The sequence below is a fragment of the Anticarsia gemmatalis genome, chromosome 29 (assembly GCF_050436995.1).
Source record: "Anticarsia gemmatalis isolate Benzon Research Colony breed Stoneville strain chromosome 29, ilAntGemm2 primary, whole genome shotgun sequence".
In the NCBI taxonomy this organism is placed as follows: Eukaryota; Metazoa; Arthropoda; class Insecta; order Lepidoptera; family Erebidae; genus Anticarsia; species Anticarsia gemmatalis.
In genome coordinates, this window is record NC_134773.1 from 1967607 (window position 1) to 1988335 (window position 20729).

The 20729-nt window shown below is 37.9% G+C and overlaps 1 protein-coding gene and 2 long non-coding RNA genes across 3 annotated transcripts; 1 reads left to right on the plus strand and 2 right to left on the minus strand.

Moving 5' to 3' along the window:
- Positions 1 to 1213: 1213 nt before the first annotated feature.
- Positions 1214 to 13278, plus strand: LOC142985204 (protein C-mannosyl-transferase DPY19L1). The gene is made up of 10 exons (XM_076133237.1): positions 1214 to 1406; positions 2657 to 2907; positions 3442 to 3650; positions 4291 to 4474; positions 5548 to 6485; positions 6684 to 6790; positions 7551 to 7713; positions 8325 to 8450; positions 9747 to 9908; positions 10262 to 13278. Exons 1-10 carry the CDS (start codon positions 1316 to 1318, stop codon positions 10287 to 10289), a joined length of 2259 nt encoding a protein of 752 aa, XP_075989352.1. The 5' UTR covers positions 1214 to 1315; the 3' UTR covers positions 10290 to 13278.
- A 2093-nt stretch (positions 13279 to 15371) lies between these two features.
- Positions 15372 to 16499, minus strand: LOC142985227 (uncharacterized). The gene is made up of 2 exons (XR_012960192.1): positions 16380 to 16499; positions 15372 to 15880 (listed from the first exon to the last, which is right to left on the minus strand). It is a non-coding gene; the product is annotated as an uncharacterized LOC142985227 (long non-coding RNA).
- A 1002-nt stretch (positions 16500 to 17501) lies between these two features.
- Positions 17502 to 18928, minus strand: LOC142985220 (uncharacterized). Its single transcript, XR_012960190.1, has 2 exons — positions 18799 to 18928; positions 17502 to 18003 (listed from the first exon to the last, which is right to left on the minus strand). It is a non-coding gene; the product is annotated as an uncharacterized LOC142985220 (long non-coding RNA).
- Positions 18929 to 20729: the final 1801 nt, after the last annotated feature.

Here is a 20729-nt window from a genome sequence, read left to right on the forward strand (position 1 = left end):
ATTGCTGACTCGATTTGATGATAATTTGCAAAAAAATAGTGAACCCGCTAGGGTTTTTTTCGGACTAAAAAACGGAATATGATGAAGTCAGTTCCTGAGTTCGATTCCCACTCGATAAACTTTATTGTGCGATCTAGAAATAGTTTTATATCCATTGTGTTTGTTGTTATTTAAGATAAAATATATGTAACTCAAGATGAGTCCAAATTATGTAATTATGTAATTTTCAATAAGGAAAACAAATTAAATTAGCTTAGGAACTTAGAATTATTTTAGCCGCTAACGATTCAAACTGCTTGTATGTGATAGGTAGGTACTCATATTTCAGGTTAAATTTTGTAATCTGGCAATAATTATCTTAATGACAGCAATACGGGTTGTGAGGTTACGACAACAATCGGCAGAGCGATAATTGACTTCAAATCAGTTGTTTTTATATCAATACTTACTTTTGTCTGCGGTTCCGCTCGCGTTGATTTTTTTTTATTAAATAATACGTAAGTCCAATATGTCCTTCTCTGTGCTATCTTCTGGCGAATTTTATCCAAAATGGGCTTAGCCGTTTTAGGCAAAAACGCGATAAGCGTTATCTTGTAAGCGGTATCAATAGAAATAAACAATGTAGTGTCTGAGTGCGATCATAAAGGAAAACAATCCAAGGCAATACAATACTTACACATTTATGCAATAGAATACTGGACGAGACAGTCTGGATTTTCAACAAAAATATCTGCGACGTACCTACATCATAAAACCTTTTTTTAGTTAAAGAAGGAGCGTTGAGGATGATAACATAATTCTATTTTTTAATTGGCAAGTATTTACTAACTATCAGCTGTGATTGACAGCGCGGTGTGACCTAAATGATGTGCTAGAACTGACTAATACTATAATCGACTCTCAGCTGTAAATTTTTTATAGTCCTAATTCTTAGATTATGTATTGTGATTAAAATTATGTTTTTTTTTAATTTATTTTTTTCAATATTTACACTATTACACAGCAGCGTAATGAAATAATATTGAATAAGTGTTTTAATGTATTTGTTAAAGTTAACTTATTTATATCTCTTCTTAAATTAATAATTCATAAAGTAACTCAATTATTACTATTGCAAGCAAATCACAAATCCAATTCTTCAAATAAATTTATCGACTAACGCGAGCATTAGTTACTATTACACTGACAATGGAACTTGCACATCACTAGTAAGCAAATGATATCCAATTGTCAACATTGGTAAATTGCACTTGATTTTTTTGGTATTAAAATTATTAATTATTTACAAAGTGGAATGTAAAAGTTACAATTAAAAATGGAGGAGAATAAAGTGGAACCTAAAGCAGAGGTTAAAAGAAAGTTTCCGACTAAGAAATTTGCTAAAGGATGTCTAATCGCGACAATTGGTAATTTTACGATTATTTATATTAAAAACACTTCATTTCTCTCAAGGTTCGGCATTTTAAAGGTCATATTATATCTCTGATACGTTTAAGTCGTTCTAATTGTCATTGTAACCGGATTTACAAGCAGAATAACGAAAAAAATGAATCACAAATATTTTTATGGCAATTGTCATATTGTGCACGATTTCCGCTATAAAGTTAATATTTATTACAGTTTCGCGTATACTATGACATAATACTGGCATAATAACTGCATGGGATACTTTTTACTACCTAAAGTAACAAAAGTTGTACAACTTTTAATGAAATATCTGTAGTTATTATTGAATTTAGTAATTTTAAGAAATGTTAGATATTTAATGTTACTTACCTTATATTACGCTGTTTGTGTGTATTTTGCCTTACCATAAACTGCTTGTATAATTTATACCAAAGCTACCCAGCTTCCACAAGCAACTTTTATGTAAAAGATTCTCAGATTTCAAAACAATAATGTGTTAATCTATGTTGCTATTAATTCAAGAACTGTGTAAATAACTTACATTTATGCAGCGCTTGATCAATATTAAACAAATAATAAATAAATAAATAAATATTTTGGGACAATTCACACACGGTCATATGATTCCAAACTAAGCAGAGCTTGTACTATGGTAACCAAATAACTGATAAACATACTTATATACTTCTAAATACATACTTATATAGATACATTAACATCCAGGCTCAGAACAAATACTCGTGCTCATCACACAAAGATTTGTCCCGGGTGGGATTCGAACCCACCACACGCGGCGCTACGGTTGTTGCGGCGAGGTGACCGCTTAAACCACTGCGCCAAACGTGCAGTAATATATTACATGATATTATATCTAATGTTCACATAGCATGTTGTATGTTGTCTTAATGAAACCTTCTAAGTATAATGAGTCAACTGACATTATAGTAATACTACACAAGAGCCATTTGAAGACAAATTGTTCCTCTTCCTTTGGTATAAAAGGATTTGATTTTTGTTATTAATGCCTACTCAGAAAACAATATTTAAAAAAAAAATTAACACTAACATTAAGATCATGGTTTATTATGTATGTTTATTGAAAAATAATTAAATTTGTCAGATGACTCAGTATACTTGGGAGGTGTTGTTATGTAGAAACTGTCAACAAAAATGCAAGGTGCTTGCTCAGCTTGCCTATTACTATTCTAACTTAATAAATGTATAACTCATGTGTTTCTTAAATTTCCAGCATTCTCCATCGGTTACCTCCACTACCGCTACGTGTCCCACCTCTTTGAAAATGACCGTAACTTCTCATACTTATCCGAAATGGAACGAGAGATGTCTTTCCGTACAGAGATGGGCTTCTACTACTCATACTACAAGACTGTTATTGAAGAAAGACCGTTTATAGCTGGGATATCAAAGTTGATGTACGATCGGCTTGTCGAGTACCCAAAAGATGTGAATGCTTTTAATAGATTTAATATACATCCTGAGGTGAGATTTCTAATCATCTATATAATTAAGTAAATAAAATTAACCCTTTAATGTCCCACAGTAGGGCAAGAGTCTCCTCCCTTAATGAAGGAGGGGTATTTCACCACGCTAGCCAAGTGCAGGTTGGGGACTTTGCATACCTTCAAGAAATGTTCTAAAGAACTCTCAGGCATGCATTGCACAAATGCCTTCACCGTTGGAACAAGCGATAATTATTTCAAATACACACATAATTTGGTAAAGTCATTGGTGTGTGGTCTCGGGTTCGAACTGTCGACCACTTGCGTGGGAGGCGCTACTTAAACCATTTGGCTATCACTGCTCTCAAAAGCAATAAAATAGTACATAAAGTCCATTCAGACATAGCTTTTGGGAAATTATAAACACATATTTTTTGCCGTTATCGATATTGCTTGCGCCCTCAAATATTTTCCAATAACTTATTCACCAAGTACTTCATTTTAAAAAGTTCGTTAAGGTATTAAGTCCAAAGAATAATGGCCATAATATTAACTAACCTTCATAAAATTTCAGGTAATAATCGGTGCATTATACCGCTACTTAGAACCGTACATCAACACGAGTTCTCACCGTGAGTGTCACATGGTAGACCGTGGCGGAGGCCTGGCTCCCGTGGAGAGCTGCGTGGGCATCGGACACCCAGTCTACTTCTACTTGGAGACAATATGGTGGCTTGCGGGCCTGACTCTTGCTGCTGTGTTCCTTTATGCTGCTGCTTTAAGGTAAAATTTTTTTTAGTTTAGTTAAAGAATAACTTTTATTTCTCATTAAGAATTGCATACATAATTCACTTACTGAGAAACAATAATTTTAAATTGATTATCATGTTTGAGCGCACAAAGTACGTAGATACTTAAATAAGAAACAAAACAAAATCATAAAAAAAATAAACATATGTATTTCATACATACATTCATACATACATATTATGTGTTTAGTCACACCATTATAAATAAATAGAATAAAATTTGCAATGCATTAGGTGCCTTTACACACATTCTATCGCGCGTGAAAGAGCGTGCTTGTAAAGGGTATGTAAGGGGAAAGGACCACGCGCCGCGTTCATCTATCAAGTCCTGGAAGAAAACCGCTCTCTCAGAGCGCGCTGCTTTCCCGCGCGTAATACTATACGCTCCTAAGAACGTGCGATAGAGTGTGTGTGTGTATAGGCGGCCATTGACTTACTGGCATTTATTTTCAGGCCAACAACTTGACATATTATTATACAATTTCTAAGGTATGATCATGGACCCACATATCTACACGGTCTCCCAGGGTCTAGAGCCCACAGGTCTAGGAAGACACGTGCAGATAAACTGCCAAAAATTTTCAAAGATATTTTTTTCGTTTTTCCAATTCCAGTGAGAGTCTCCTAGGCGGCTTGCTAGCCGTGGCCCAATACTTAGCCAACCACTCTGAAGCGACCCGCGTGCAGTGGGCTCCCAACGAGCGAGAGAACCTCGCGGCGCCGCTGCTGCTGCTGCAGACGTGGCTCGTGACGCAGCAGCTCAGAGACCACCAGCGCAGGACCACCTTCCAGCTGCAGGTACGTCTCTATAACAGCTAGGCTCCAGGCTCCAGGGTCTACTAGTCACAGTACAACGAGCGAGAGAACCTCGCGGCGCCGCTGCTGCTGCTGCAGACGTGGCTCGTGACGCAGCAGCTCAGAGACCACCAGCGCAGGACCACCTTCCAGCTGCAGGTACGTCTCTATAACAGCTAGGCTCCAGGCTCCAGGCTCCAGGGTCTACTAGTCACAGTACAACGAGCGAGAGAACCTCGCGGCGCCGCTGCTGCTGCTGCAGACGTGGCTCGTGACGCAGCAGCTCAGAGACCACCAGCGCAGGACCACCTTCCAGCTGCAGGTACGTCTCTATAACAGCTAGGCTCCAGGCTCCAGGGTCTACTAGTCACAGTACAACGAGCGAGAGAACCTCGCGGCGCCGCTGCTGCTGCTGCAGACGTGGCTCGTGACGCAGCAGCTCAGAGACCACCAGCGCAGGACCACCTTCCAGCTGCAGGTATGTCTCTATAACAGCTAGGCTCCAGGCTCCAGGCTCCAGGGTCTACTAGTCACAGTACAACGAGCGAGAGAACCTCGCGGCGCCGCTGCTGCTGCTGCAGACGTGGCTCGTGACGCAGCAGCTCAGAGACCACCAGCGCAGGACCACCTTCCAGCTGCAGGTATGTCTCTATAACAGCTAGGCTCCAGGCTCCAGGGTCCGGAGACCGGGGTTCATGAAATACACCCACGTTTCGTCAATAACAATGTATGTACCATGTAATAGGGGGCAACCTATTGCTATATACCGGGCACGTTACCAACCTTCGAACTACTATTGAGAAACATCTACATATATAATATTTGACTCAAAGGGACTGACTGCTAAGTAAGGATTTTGATCAATTCTACCCCCGAGGGGAAAAAGTTGGGGATAAAAGTTTGTATGAATACTTTGTCCTAAGTCAAAAACCAGTCTGTAATAATTACAATTTCAACATTATTTACGAAAAAATTACATCGCCTGAGCATTTTTGATGAACCTTTTACGAGCACAAGTTTAATAATTTTTCCTTAACCCAGTTAACTAGCTAATTTAATTAATTTCTTTGTTTCAGGTCTCCATATTCGTGCTAAACTGTCTTTGCCTCTTATTCTGGCAATTCACACAATTTATATTTCTAACACAAACAGCAATATTCTTCGTTATGGAACAACTTAGAATAATTGACATAAAATCTCTTTGTATATTCCTTCATTCACATTTCTGTGGCTTACATATGGCCGTACTTTTGTTACAAGGAAATGATATGCTAAAATCATCCTTATATGCATCGTTTTTCTTAATAGTATCGGTTTATTGTCTGTTTTTCAGTTCTTTCAGGATTAAGGTTCAAAATCGTATAGATATATTTGTTGAAGCTTGGCTAGTGTTATTACGAATAGCCATTGTTATTTTCGCTTCTATTTATACGAAGAAATTGATTAGTAATTTCTTGGAGGTACAAGAAGACTCTCATATTTGGGATATTTTATACTCAAAATTTACAAATTTCAAATCGTTTCACACAATGATTTATACGTGTTCTGAAGTTTTCGATTTCCTTCCTTGGTCTTCTGTTAAAAAACTTTTAAAATCTTGCCTTATTCCGTTCGCATTATTGAGTGTAGTGAACATGTGTACATATTGGGTGTCCTGCTCTATCTCCCTATGTAAGAAAGAGACGGCAACACCGACGATCGAGAAAGAAAACATATCAGACGAATCAGACAGTGGTATAGAAAATTCGGACACGAAATTGAGAAAACGAAAACTAGTTACTGATTTAGACCTTATTGATAGAGATTTAAAGTCTAAAATCGATCAGGGAGTTGAGAATGAAGATTATTGGTTGTTGTTCTTGAAGAATTTGCGAGTGGACCCGGGTGTGTTTTATAGTATATCTCAGATGGTCGTGTTTGGGATAATGGCTTTGCTCGTGATGAGGCTGAAGCTGTTGTTTGTGACGCAAATGTGTGTCGTGTCCGGACTGATGATGAACACTTCATATTATATGTGAGTATTAATTTAACTCATTAATGTCCCACTGCTGGGCAAGGATCTCCTCCCGTAATGAGGGAGGGGTTAGGCCTTGAGTCCACCACGCTGGTCAATTGCGGGTTGGGGACTTTGAATACCTTCAAGAACTGTCAGGCATGCAAAGTTGCATTGCCTATTTTATAAGTACTTAAAAAATGTATATTTTGTTTTCAGGGTACCGAAATCGTACAAGCGTTTTATACCATTTTTCTGGATAATCAGCATGTCTCCGTTAGTACATGAAATGTTTCATGGAATTACTGAAGAACTCTCTCATATAGGTAAGGTTTCTATATTGATTGTTGGCAGCGCCCCGCATGATCAATAATTATTGTATCAACCACATTGTAAAACTTTTGGCGATTGAAAAGAGTGGCCGTGAGTTTGTTACTAGCTCTTCTCATAAGGCTCTACCTCCTTTCCGAGCTAGTGGTAGATTCAGTAATTGTAACGACTATCATAAGTGTCAATATTTGACCTAAATGAATAAATGATTTGATTTTGATTTTGATTATAGAAATGAAGTTTCATAGAAATCGGTTCTGTAGATTTGACATGACAATGCAAGATTTCTGAGGCATGTTTTATATGAGTTTAAACGCTATTGAATAGATAAACTACCGCTAAATGTACCTCAGAACGGCTCGACCAATGAATTGTTTTTGTAAAATTGTATTTGTGACACGGAAGTGTGTGTGAGGCGCACGTAGCCAGTTGCGCTCACCGGTCGGTAAACGATCTGTGGGTTAAGCAAATCTTGGCGCGGTCATCCCATAGATGGGTGACCGTATAGTGGTATTTGAGCTTGACGTCTCCGTGCTTCGGAGGGCACGTAAAAAGTCAGTTCCGGTTGTTGTCAATTAAGATAACAGTCGTTAAGCCACGTCAAAGGCCTTTCGGGCGGCTTGAAGAACTTTGACACTAGGTTGACCACTAACCATACGATTAGTACACGGAAAAGGTTTTTATAGAGAGAAAAAAAGCGTGAGCGAAGCAGTTAGTATAGAATAAAGTTAAATAATTTAATATTTGTTGTTGCAGGTGAATTCAGTGACGTCTCCCAAGAGCAGTTGATGGAGTGGATCAAAGCGGAGACGCCTGTGACCGCGGCGTTCGCGGGTTCGATGCCCATCTTAGCCAGTATCATGTTGATCACTAGGAGACCTATAGTTGCACACCCACATTACGAACACCAAGAAGCCAGGTAAGGGATTTAAATACTAGAATTTTATTTAAAACTAGCTTTTACCCGTGACTTCGCCTGGTTTGTGACTTAGGGCAGAATGTTCATGCAAACTTTCATCCCCTATTTTATCCCCTTGGTAGGGTAGAGTTGATCAAAATCCTTTCTTCGCGGATGTCTACGTCATAACATCTACCTGCATGACAAATTTCAGTTCGATCCGTCCTTTGGTTTGGGCTGCGCGTTGATAGATCACCTTGTGTGGAGGAGCTCGTGGCTTAGTTAGCAGATCGATCTCTGAGGTTAAGCTACGCTTGCCGAGGTTGTTCTGTGCATGAGTGACCATCTTACACATATCGAGTTCCTCCGTGTTTCGAAAGGCACGTTAAATTGTGGTTCCCGGCTGTTATTCTCAAAGATTTTTGTCGGTTAACAGTAGTCAGAAGCTTGAAAGTCTGACAACCAGTCTTACCGAAGGGTATCGTGTTAAAATCTAGGTAACTGTGTTGTGGAGGTCAGATAGACAGTCGCTGCATGTAAAATACTAATATTCAGCTGCATCAGGTGAGACTGGAAGCCGACTCCAACATAGTTTGGAAGAATGGCTAAGCTAATAATATGTATTTGTGCAGGGAGCGTGCGTATGCGGTGTACAAGACATACGGGCGGTTCACTCCTCATGAACTGTATCAAGAATTGAACAAGCTGAGAGCGACGCATCTCGTCGTTGAGACTAAGTACTGCTACGGACGAAGCAGGTATGTTGCCCTCTGACCTAAATGAATGTTTAGGTTAAAGAAAAAATATTAAACTAGTACTCGTAAAAAGTTCATCTAAAATGCTTACGCTATGATATATGTGAGGCGCCCATAGCCAGTTGTGCTCACCGGTCGGTAAACGATCTGTGGGTATCACCGTTGGCGCGGTCATTCTACAGATGGGTGACCGCATAGTGGTATTTGAACTGAGCGTCTCCGTGCTTAAAGTCGGTCCCGGTTGTTGTCAAATAAGATAACAGTCGTTAAGCCACGTCAAAGGCCTTCAGGCTTGAACAACTTTGACACTAGGTTGACCACTTACCATACGATAGATAGATAGACTTGACTGTCCCTCTGACCTGACTGAATTGTCTAGGTTAAAGAAAAAATATTAAACTTTTACTCGTAAAAGGTTCATCTAAAATGCTTACGCTATGTTATTTTTCTCGTAAATGTTGAAATTGTAATTATTACAGACTAAAACATTTTTTTCGGCACTCATTTGATACCAACGAAAATACGAATCTGTGACGTCACTATGTCGTATTTCTATACTATAATGTGTTTTAGTCATTTCATAAAGAGTAGCTGATTTGTTTTGGTAGTCAAGTACCAAATTATTGCTCGGTTTCTGAGGTACATTTTACCGGTAGTTTATTGAATAGATAAACTACCGGTAAGTAACTGTCATTTCTATATGAGTTTAAACGCTATTGAATAAATAAACTACCGCTACATGTACCTCAGAAACCGTGGGTAAGATATGATTTTCCAAAAACACTGAAACACTTGTTTATTTATTTTAAACGAGTCCCCGAAGGACGGAGACGCATTTTAAATACCACTATGCGGTCACTCATCCATGGAATGACCGCGCCAAGGTTTGCTTAACCCACAGATCGTTTACCGACCGTGCAACTGGCTATGGGCGCCTCGATTCAATAATAATGTAAAATATTTATAATAATAATAGCGCTGGGCAAGGGTCTCCTCCCGTAATGAGGGAGGGGTTAGGCCTTGAGTCCACCACGCTGGCCAAGTGCGGGTTGGGGACTTTGCATGCCCTCAATAAATGTATTAAACAAATTTTAGGCATGCAAGGTTTCCTCACGATGTTTTCCTTCTCCGTTCGAGCATGTGATAATTATTTCTAATACACACATAACTTCGAAAAGTCATTGGTGTGTTGCCTCGGGTTCGAACCAGCGACCACTCGCGTGGGAGGTGTCAACTTTTACCACTCATCACTGCTCCAAACCAAATATTTATTATAATAAATTATTATTTGTTTTACAGTAAAGGGTGTTCATTCCAAGACATATGGGACGCGGAGACGCCGTGGCACGCGGCCCGCGCGTCAACCTGCCGCGTGCTGCTCAACGAGAGAGTAGAACACTTCTACCGGGTGTTCAGTAACCAACACTACGCCGTGTTCAGCGTGCACGATTACAGTGTCAGGTGCGTTGGATGATTTGGTTGGATGATCTGTTGGATGATTTGTTGGATCAACTTGGTTGGTCGGTTGGTATGCTCGGCGAACGTGTTTTTCCAATATGTTGTTAAATATGTTTTACGATCAACATAGTAATTTTCATAGGCTTTATAGTTAAAATGATTGAATTGAATAAAATTTTGTTTCTGGTGTGATTGTGACTAACACAACATGTGCGCCAACATGCTAGTCTATCACATCCTTCTTGTGTTTGCCAACGTGTTGTCCGACCATGTTGGCCAACTTGCTCGCCAACTATATTGGTGAAATGTCTTTATTATGTATTTTATGTATAATTGTTATTTATTTTTGTTCACAGATACATGCCTCGTAGTTTCGACACCTGACATTTAACAAAACACGCGAACAAACATAGAGACTGACAATATACTTAATGTAGGGTTACACGCTCGGGTTGTTACATGTTTAGTCAACTGATGGTTGATGGGGCGCCGTCAACCAATAGTTGAAGTGACAACATCAACCAATGATTGTTGTTATTACAGTCAACCAAAGGTTTATGTAACCACCTTAAACCAAAGGTTTATGTAACCACCTTCAACCAATGATTGACGTATCAACTCGTGATGGTTGTCGTCTCCACAGGAAAGCAATGAATGATGTGACCGTGTCAACCAATATTTTATGTAATGACGGTCAACCAATGGTTCATGTCATCACCGTCAACCAATGAATGATGTGACCGCATCAACCAATGGTTGTTCCGTCACGTATCAATTTAAAAACATGGTTGTTGTAGTACTTTTGTTAGTTGAAACATTTCTAGTACGCGCAATTGAACTTTGTGTCTCTAAACCAGGTCAATCAATTTAATTTAAACCTTAACCCCCGGTTACTGAGGTACATTTAGCGGTAGTTTATCTATCCAATAGCGTCAAAATTCATACAAATAAAAAGCTATTGAATAGATAAACTACCGCTAAATGTACCTCAGAAACCGGGGGTGACTCCTTTAACATATAGTATAAAATATGGCAGCTTAACGAGCGTTATAATTGAACTTTAATATCGTTTTAATTCATCGAGGCGCCCATAGCCAGTTGCACTCACCGGTCGGTAAACGATCTATGAGTTGAGCAAACCTTGGCGCGGTCATTCCATAGATGGGTGACCGCATAGTGGTATTTGAACTGGGCGTCTCCGTGCTTAAACGGTCCCGGTTGTTGTCAATTAAGATAACAGTCGTTAAGCCATGTCAAAGGCCTTAGGGCGGCAACAACTTTAACACTAGGTTGACCACTAACCATACGATAATAAAAATAAGGAGTGTAGATTTATTTTAAATTGATTTATTCTCAGTTGGCGCTCTTTTGCTGGTTTCCATAAAACCAGGCGCGTTTTGAAACTACAACTAGTATTTTTTATTTAGTATTATTAACATACATACAAACATACATAATATTTCGCCTATGATGTATGTATGTGAATGAAGCAAGGGAAGTTTGTAAGGATCGTACCAAGTGACGCTCTTTGGTCTCTGCCTACATCTATGCGGAAAAGGCGAGATATTATGTATGTATAATTAAATATTGTATTATTATCTGGGGGCACGGAAGTGCCCCCGCAAGTCGAGCAAAAAAAAAGCGGCACGGCCGTAACATCCTTTTCTCGAAGCAATTCGGGCTATTTTTGACCCCCCCATAATTTCGTTGTGGATAAAACAAGAAGCCTGGATTTTCAGCAACTAATCAGTCATTGTATAAACACGGTATATTTAAAATTTCAGTCAATTTGAACCGGTAGTTTAAGAATGACAACTTGTTGAAATTTTGAATTTTGTCACTCACTGATTCACTGACTCACTGACTCACCGATCATCAAAAGTCTAAGGTACTTCTAGCAGACTTAGAAGCTTAAAATTTAGAATACAAATAGGGTTTAGTGTCTTAATCATGGGAAAAATTTAATATTTTCTAATTTCGGTCCAGTTTTCTAAATACAACAACTGCAACAATAACTTTGTAATCCCATATAAATGTATAAGATTACAAGGTTACATTTGCAGTTAATGAATTATTATTACTGTAGAAAATAAAATAAAAATAAATAGGTGTAAATAGGTACCTACTATATGAGGCATAACGGGAGGGGATATAGGGTGGGTAAGGGTGTTTAGCCCATGAAACTGAACAACATTCCCATAGGAAAATATGTTGAATTATGAAAAAAAAAAAAACGTCTTTCCATACAAATTGGACTTATGTTTGCTCTACAAAAAGAAGTGAGATGCCATCAAAAACATTCTGTAAAAAACCTCAAGTCTCGCCGTAAAAAGTTGTGAGATCTATATAATACCAAGTCGATTAATCTATTTAGTCTCTACTTAAAGGACCTTCTGTCTTAAGTTATTACGTATGTTATTATCATGCCAATAAAAAAAAAAATACCTTTAAAACAAATAGATCGACTTGGTCATCGCAAGAAAATACAAATTCGCCATTAACATTTCAGGAGAATTAACTTCTCGTCGTGCTGTGTAGTGTGATACATACTAATAATCAAATCATGCGATGGCCAGGTCGGTCTATTTGTTTTAGAGGTATTTTTTTTTTAATTGGCATGATAATAACATACGTAATAACTTAAGACAGAAGGTCCTTTAAGTAGAGACTAAATAGATTAATCGACTTGGTATTATATAGATCTCACAACTTTTTACGGCGAGACTTGAGGTTTTTTACAGAATGTTTTTGATGGCATTAATTTGTATAGAAATATTAGGTCGGGGAAAAAGTCTTTTCGCATTATAATATGTATGAACTTGTAATAAAATCTCTTTGGCTTCAAGAATCACAAATGAGTACACGGTTCATTAGGTTTCTTTCAGTGAGCTCGTGATGTACCCAAATATCGAGCTTTTTTGTGTAGAGAAAAGATTTTATTACAAGTTCATACATACTATAATGCTAAAAGACTTTTTCCCCGATATAATATATATATTTTGGCGCGATTCTTAACGCAAATGAAGGAAATAATAATGTAAAAAAATAATTTATAAAAATAGAGCTAGTTTCATCCAACTATGTTGGAGTCGGCTCCCAGTCTCACCGGATGCAGCTGAATACCAGTGTTTTACATGCAGCGACTGTCTATCTGACCTCCACAACACAGTTACCTGGGTTGTAACACGATACCCTTCGGTAAGACTGGTTGTCAGACTTTCAAGCTTCTGACTACTGTTAACGATTGTCAAATGAGATATTCTAGCTCCTCAGATTTGTAAATAGATCGCTAGCTAAAGTATTAACATGTGATTTGTAAATGTACATAAAATTGATGGTTTATTTTCAAATAAATAAATTTATTCTGTTACAAGATTGTTTTATTTAGAAAATAAGTTATAAGTGCCCCTTAAATAATTTATTTTATTTATCTTTATTATTTGTTGTGAGAGCAGTGATAGCTGAGTGGTATGAGTTGACACCTCCTACGCCAGTGGTTACAGGTTCGAATCCGAGGCAACACACCAATGACTTTTCGAAGTTAGGTGTGTATATAAGTAAATAAGTAGTATATAAGTAGGTGTGATAATTATTTCTAATAATAATTATCACATGCTCCAACGGTGAAGGAAAACATCGTGAGGAAACCTTGCATGCCTAGAATTAGTTAAATACATTTATTGAGGTCATGCAAAGTCCCCAACCCGCACTTGGCCAGCGTGGTGGACTCAAGGCCTAACCCCTCCCCCTCGTTTGGGAGGGGACCCTTGCCCTGCTGTGGGACAGTAATAGGACAGTGAAAAACCTTTACTATTTGCTGTTATACACACAGATTCATTATTTATTAATGTTGCCGCACAGTAATAAATAATTAATCTGTGGAATTTTCGACTGTCTATCATGGCTCATGAGATACAGCCTTATGACAGACAGACAGACATTTTTACGCTTTCTGTACGGAACCCTAAAAACCTAAAAAATTCTTCAGAATTTATTCATCCAATAGAAAGGTAGGTTTAGGTTTTTGTTACGAGGTAACAAAAAAATACTAACAAATTAAGTACCTCCTCCTTTTTTTGAAGTTGGCTAAAAATGCTCGTAAATGGGGTTATAGGTACTACTCATGGCCTATTTAAAAGACCTACATTTTAGACCAATACTAGTTATTGGTGAGTTAGTTAGGAGTGGTTTTTCCTTAACTAGTAGGAATTCTTTGGTTCATTTCGTGGTTAGTACATACATAATAATATGACGATACAATGACACATAGAATGACTAAATCTAAACTAATATTATAAATGTGAAAGTAAATCTGTCTGTCTGCTACTCAATCACGCCTAAACTACTGAACCAATTTGCATGAAATTTGGAATGGAGATATTTTGATACCCGAGAAAGGACATAGGCTACTTTTTACCCCGGGAAAATGACGCATTCCCATGTGAAAATTCGGCGGACGGAGTCGCGGGTAAAAGCTAGTATGACTATACTTACCGCGAAATAACTAACACAAGAGAAAAAGGCATGTCATACTATCTCATTGAAGATGATTGTCGCCAAACTCAGCCGATGACATTTAACGCACACTGAAATATTAATAAGTCGGGGAAAAGTCTTTTCGCATTATAGTATGTATGAACTTGTTATAAAATCTCTAGCTTCAAGAATCACAAACGAGTACACGGTTCATTAGGTTTCTTTCAGTGAGCTCGTGAGGTACCCAAATATCGAGCTTTTTTGTGTAGAGAATAGATTTTATTACAAGTTCATACATACTATAATGCGAAAAGACTTTTTCCCTGACCTAATATTAAAAGGAATAAACGACTATTACAAATTAATATGACCAGCCATATTTCAATGACATTAGAGTCGTGTTTTGCACTAATACTTTGTGCTTTATGTCGGAATTCTATCTACGTGCTTTTAGTGTCATCTCTTAGGTTAGTACTAGGGTAGGTACAACTGCACATCCTATCCTACTAATATTATAAATGTGACTGTTTGTGAGAATGTATGTATGGATGTTTGTTACTCTTTCACGCAAATACTACTGAAGTGATTACGATCAAATTTGGTGTATAGGTAGCTGAAGACCCAGAATAGGTAATACGTAAGCTACTTTTTATCCCGGAGTTCCCGAGGGATCGGGATTAACACGGAAAGGTTTTCCATGCGAAGGAATTCGTGAACGGTCTCTATCTATACTAATATTATAAAACTGAAGAGTTTGTTTGTTTGTTTGAACACGCTAATCTCAGGAACTACTGGTGCGAATTGAAGAATTCTTTTACTGTTAGATAGCTTATTTATTGAGGAGGGCTATAGGCTACATATCATCACGCTACGATCAATAGGAGCGGAGTAGCAACGAAAAATATTGCAAATACGGGAAAAATTATGACCCATTCTCTCTTATGTGACGCAAGCGAAGTTGCGCGGGTCAGCTAGTTTAAAATAAAAATATTTGAACGTTTCAAATACATATATTTTATATTTCAGCAAGTTCTTTCAAGACAATTATCCAGTTTCATCCGAAAATAATTCACGGAATCGCTTAGCTAACTCCTGTATAATACCAGTCACATACAAAGATGGTTTCTTAGGGAACGTACGTTTAACCATCGCGAAAACACTTATCAAAGTTTTAGATTCCTCACTACTTAGTTTAATCTTTAAACCCGTGACTTTTTTAAGGTAAAGAATCAAGTCGAAAGTCCACGCGACTACTTCTTTCGATGCCTTATTCATTTTACTAGGCTTAGGCTTTCGTTGCCGTGTCAATGTATTGTTGCGTAAATACAGTTTTTCATCATTTTTCTTCGTATTCAATACTGCGAGCGCCATTTTGTAGGAATCCAGAGATTTCGTTTGTTTTACTATGTCGTATGTGCCGTCATTTTCTGCTGATGTTTGATCGATGGCGTCGTGATGATGTTCGCCGGTACATGAATATATCAGTGATAGTAGACATACTGAAAAATGATTTTAATTAAAAATTAAATAAATATGATTGGGCAACTCACACACGGTCATCTGATTCGTAACTAAGCAGAGCTTGTACTGTAACCAGATAACTGATAAACATACTTATATACTTTTAAATACATATTTAACTCCCGCACTAAGAATTGCTCTTGTGTTGCGGGGACTTTTACAAACAACGGACACAAAGTACAACCAGACCCGAAACACTTGTGGATCGCACAAATAATTGTCCCGTGTAGGAATCGAACCCACGACCTCCAGACACAATCGCAGCGGCATGGCGACCTATACACTGCGCCACGGAGGTAGTCATAAGTGCGTTTAAAGTTTTAAATAAACAATGACTTGTAGGTCTGACACAAAAACTGACAAAATATAAATAAATTTAACCCATTACTGTCCCACTGCTGGGCAAGGGTCTCCTCCCGTAATGTGGGAGAGGTTAGGCCTAAAATATAAAATCCTATTTTTTAAATGATTTCTTACCTATTGTTGCAAACGACATCGTCGCAGCGGAGTTCAAAATAATTATAAGCTAATATAAAAAGTTCTTCCACATTTTCATATACACTGCATAACTAATTGATAATTTTTCAATTTTAAAACAGCAGCAAATTAGTGTTTTTTTAAACGGTTATCATTAATATAGTTGTTAAGATAATTGAATGTATTTAGTAGCATGTTAGGTTTAATTACGCCGTATTGTATGTGTTCAATTGGGTTGTTGACTGGGTTAACGAAAAATTATTAAACTTGTACTCGTAAAAGATTCATCTAAAATGCTCAAGCTATGTAATTTTTTGCGTAAATATATGCTTAGCCTATTATCCAAACTACTTATGTTTTAGTCGGCTTCCAGTCTCACCGGATGCAGCTGAATACCAGTGTTTTACATGCAGCGACTGTCTATCTGACCTTCCTCGATAAATAGGCTATCTAACACTGAAGGAATTTTTCAAATCGGACCAGTAGTTCCTGAGATTAGCGCGTTCAAACAAACAGACTCTTCAGCTTTATAATATTAGTATAGATTAGTATAGATATACTAAAGTGGGGTACTTGATGAGAGAACATGACATCCTTAACTATGTCTACAGTAGACTTAGTTTAAGTTGTAACAAACAATTGCTCTCTACGTAATTTTACATTGATTGATACATGTATACTATAATTATAATCATTGAAAACGAATGGCAGTTGAAATTTCATTTGCTGCTTATCACAATTCTATCGATTGAAAAATGGCGATCAAATAATATATGCATGTTTCTTAAAAGTAAGCAGTGATAGCCGAGTGGTATAAGTTGAGACCTCCCACACAAGTGGTCGCAGGTTCGAACCCGAGGCAACAAACCGATGTCTTTTCGAATTTATGTGTGTATCAGAAATAATTATCACATGCTCCAACGGTGAAGGAAAACATCGTGAGGAAACCTTGCATGCCTAAAATTTGTTTAATACATTTATTGAGGGCATGCAAAGTCCCGAATCTGCACTTGGCCAGCGTGGTGGACTCAAGGCCTAACCCCTCATTACGGGAGGAGACCCTTGCCCAGCAGTGGGACATTAATGGGTTAAAAAAAAATATTCAATATAATAAAACACACATTAGAATTAACCATTTAATTAAATATAACACTTCTCAAAATCTATGATCAAGGTTTCAATTTTCCGATGTATTCTATCAAAATTTTAATTGCTTTCATTATAATTGACATGTCATCTGTCTGTTCGATCTCTTCAACAACCTCGTTGCCTTCAGAAAGCAATTGCGATTGTTTTCCAGACAACTTATTAACTTTAGACCCAGTCATTCCTTGTAACATTTCTAAGAATTGTTGAATCCACACCCCAAATACTTGATCATTGCTTATTTCTGCACTCAATTTATTCCGGGATTTCTTCGCAAATTTATGACTGTCTTTTATAATTGCGTTTAATTTTTTTATTAACTTTTTTCCGTCTTTCTTACGGGAGCGTGTTTCGGGTGGAAAGGCTTGGGCCCAATCGTCGTGTGTGTTTTGGTCTTGTTTGTACCTTACTTCATTGTGTAGTGCGTGTCTGTCACTCGCTGAAGAGTATGCAGATAATGATATTACACTACCGATTACTGTAACAGAAATTATTAATAATTGAGGAATAACGTAATAAATAAATTTTATTCACAACTCACACACGGTCATTTGATTCGAAACTAAGCAGAGCTTGTACTATGGTAACCAAATAACTGATAAACATACTTATATACTTCTAAATACATACTTATATAGATACATTGACAACCAGGCTCTGAAAAGATAATCGTGCTCATCACACAAAGGTTTTCCCCGGGTGGGATTCGAACCAGTATGTATCTATACTCACAGCGGTAGTAAATATTCCTCAGGTCGCTCTAGCCGCGGTACTTGATGTCAAATACCTGAGCGAAACCCGCGCGGTAGGTACCTTTACCCACAGCGGCAGCGAAAATCGCTCAGGTTTGAACAGGCCTTTATACCGAATTCGGATATCGTCGGTATAATGGGAGAACTATATAACTCAATATTTGAAGTTTCGAGAAATTCGCGATTTTGGTCCTGTTTTTTTACCCCTATTTTTGACATAACTAACAAATGGGGAACATTTTTAATGTCTACAATTTTATATGCTTTAGTTTGCTCTCAAATTTATTATGGATCAATGTAATTTTCCTAATGAACCAAAAAAAAAACAGAAACCGAGTTATCCATTTCTACAAAAACGGCCATATTTATATATTGGGTTAAGGTATACAAATATTTGTTAGACCAAAAGATGCGGCATATATTGGGGATCACAAAAATGGTGAAAGGTTAATTTGGCCAAATTCAGAGTTATTTAGTTTTCCCATTATACCGTTGATATGTGTGTAGCAAGTCTTACTTACGTAACGTTGTCAAAAGCATCTCGAAGACTGAAGTTTCAGCTGAAAATAATGTCCTCTCCTTTATTAGTTACGGCCGGAACCATAACTAATTAACTTAATTTCACAAAATTAAAACTTTACAGAAAATAATTAGTATTATGTTTTCATTAAATAGCCGTTTTGCGACGCAGGTAAACTTTTATGGAGAATTGATAAGGATAAATTAATTTTAAGTTATAAATTAGTTAAAAAGACAAATCTTTTAATACTTAGCTTAATAACTTGGACACAAGTAGGTGCAAGCAAACTGAAAGTAGACACAGTGCAGAGGACTCTCGGTTGAGTGTTGTAACAATCGAGTGATCGAAGCGCAATAGTCCTTCACGTCTGAGGGAGTCTGTAGGCTTAATGTCCTCCTAGCCGATATACGACTACAGCGGTCAGTTTCATTGAAACTTTGTGCAGGATTTTGTTTATAGTGTCCAAGTGTGTGCACAATACATAGGTACACTCTCTATTCCATCACTCTCATAGTTTGGTGGGACGGATAACCGACACGACCAGTGAGAGGTCAGGCGCAGGACCGACGGCTTTACGTGCTCTCCGAGGCACGGAGGTCTGTAGGCTTACTCCAGTATCGAGTCGAAAATCAAATTCGATTGGTTCGAAGAAATGTCAAATCGTGGCTTAGTTAACAACAGCCACGCGGATCGATCTCTGAGGTTAAGCTACGCTTGCCGAGGTTGTTCTGTGGATGAGTGACCATCTTATACATACCGGGTTCCTCCGTGTTTCGGAAGGCACGTTAAATTGTGGCTGTCAATTTCAAAGTTCTTTGACAATCGTTAACAGTAGCCAGAAGCTTGAAAGTCCGACAACCAGTTCTACCGAAGGGTATCGTGTTATAACCCAGGTAACTGGGTTGTGGAGGTCAGATAGACAGTCGCTCCATGTAAAATACAGGTATTCAGCGGTATCCGGTGAGACTGTAAGCCGACTCCAACATAGTTGGAAGAAAGGCTAGGCCGATGACGATCAGTTGAATAGCATTCATACTCACTGGTCTGATTGTACTTTGTGTTCGTTGTTTGTATGTTTGTATGTTTGTAAAAGTCCCCGCGACACCAGAGCAGTTTTAGCGGGAGTTGTCTTGTTAAAAGAAGAAAGAAAAAAATGCTCCGTGTGGGAATAGAATCCACGACCTCCCGAAACATTGGTAGTATTGTGGCGGTCACCTTAACCACTACGCCACGGAGGCCGTCAATGCCGTCATATGTTTGTGGGCAGGCAGTTAGTTAGATACATCATATATTTACCTACATACAAACATGTTTATTACATGATCATTGTTTTCATGGTAAATATTAATAAATTATCAATTTATTGTTAAATCCTTTATGGGAATTTTAATTAAGTCATCCTAAATATTGTTTTCGTACATATTTCGCTATTGTTTCCAATTATTAGGCTACCTCCTTGATTTTAGGAAATTGAAACGTACCTACATAGTATACTGGCTTATTCCCGCGACTTCGCCCGCACGAAAAGGTTTGAATAAATAATTAAAAATGTATTACTCTGTCACTTCTTCTTATCGTATGTTTAGTGGTCAACCTAGTGTCGAAGTTGTTCCAGCCCGAAGGCCTTTGACGTGGATTAACGACTGTTATCTTAATTGACAACAACCGGGATCGGTTTTTTACATATTCCGAAGCTCGGAGTTGAAATACCACTATACGGTCACCCATCTCTGTAATGACCGCACGAAGGTATGCTTAACAACAGATCGTTTACCGACCGGTGAGCGCAACTGGCTGTAGCTGGGTAAATAAGTATAAGGTAAAACCTTTATTATTGTCAGAAATAAGGTTACCTGCAGATTGTGGTATTATAATTATAACAAGTAGAAAAACAACTAACTATATCGAAAAGGAAAAAGCATAGAAAATGAG

Bases quoted from the DNA above. Each gene is read 5' to 3' on its own strand.
- LOC142985204 (XM_076133237.1), top strand. From the start codon at position 1,316: ATGGAGGAGAATAAAGTGGAACCTAAAGCAGAGGTTAAAAGAAAGTTT. The intron at 4,475-5,547 runs GTACGTCTCTAT...TCTTTGTTTCAG, and splicing joins GGACCACCTTCCAGCTGCAG to GTCTCCATATTCGTGCTAAA. The intron at 7,714-8,324 runs GTAAGGGATTTA...GTATTTGTGCAG, and splicing joins TACGAACACCAAGAAGCCAG to GGAGCGTGCGTATGCGGTGT.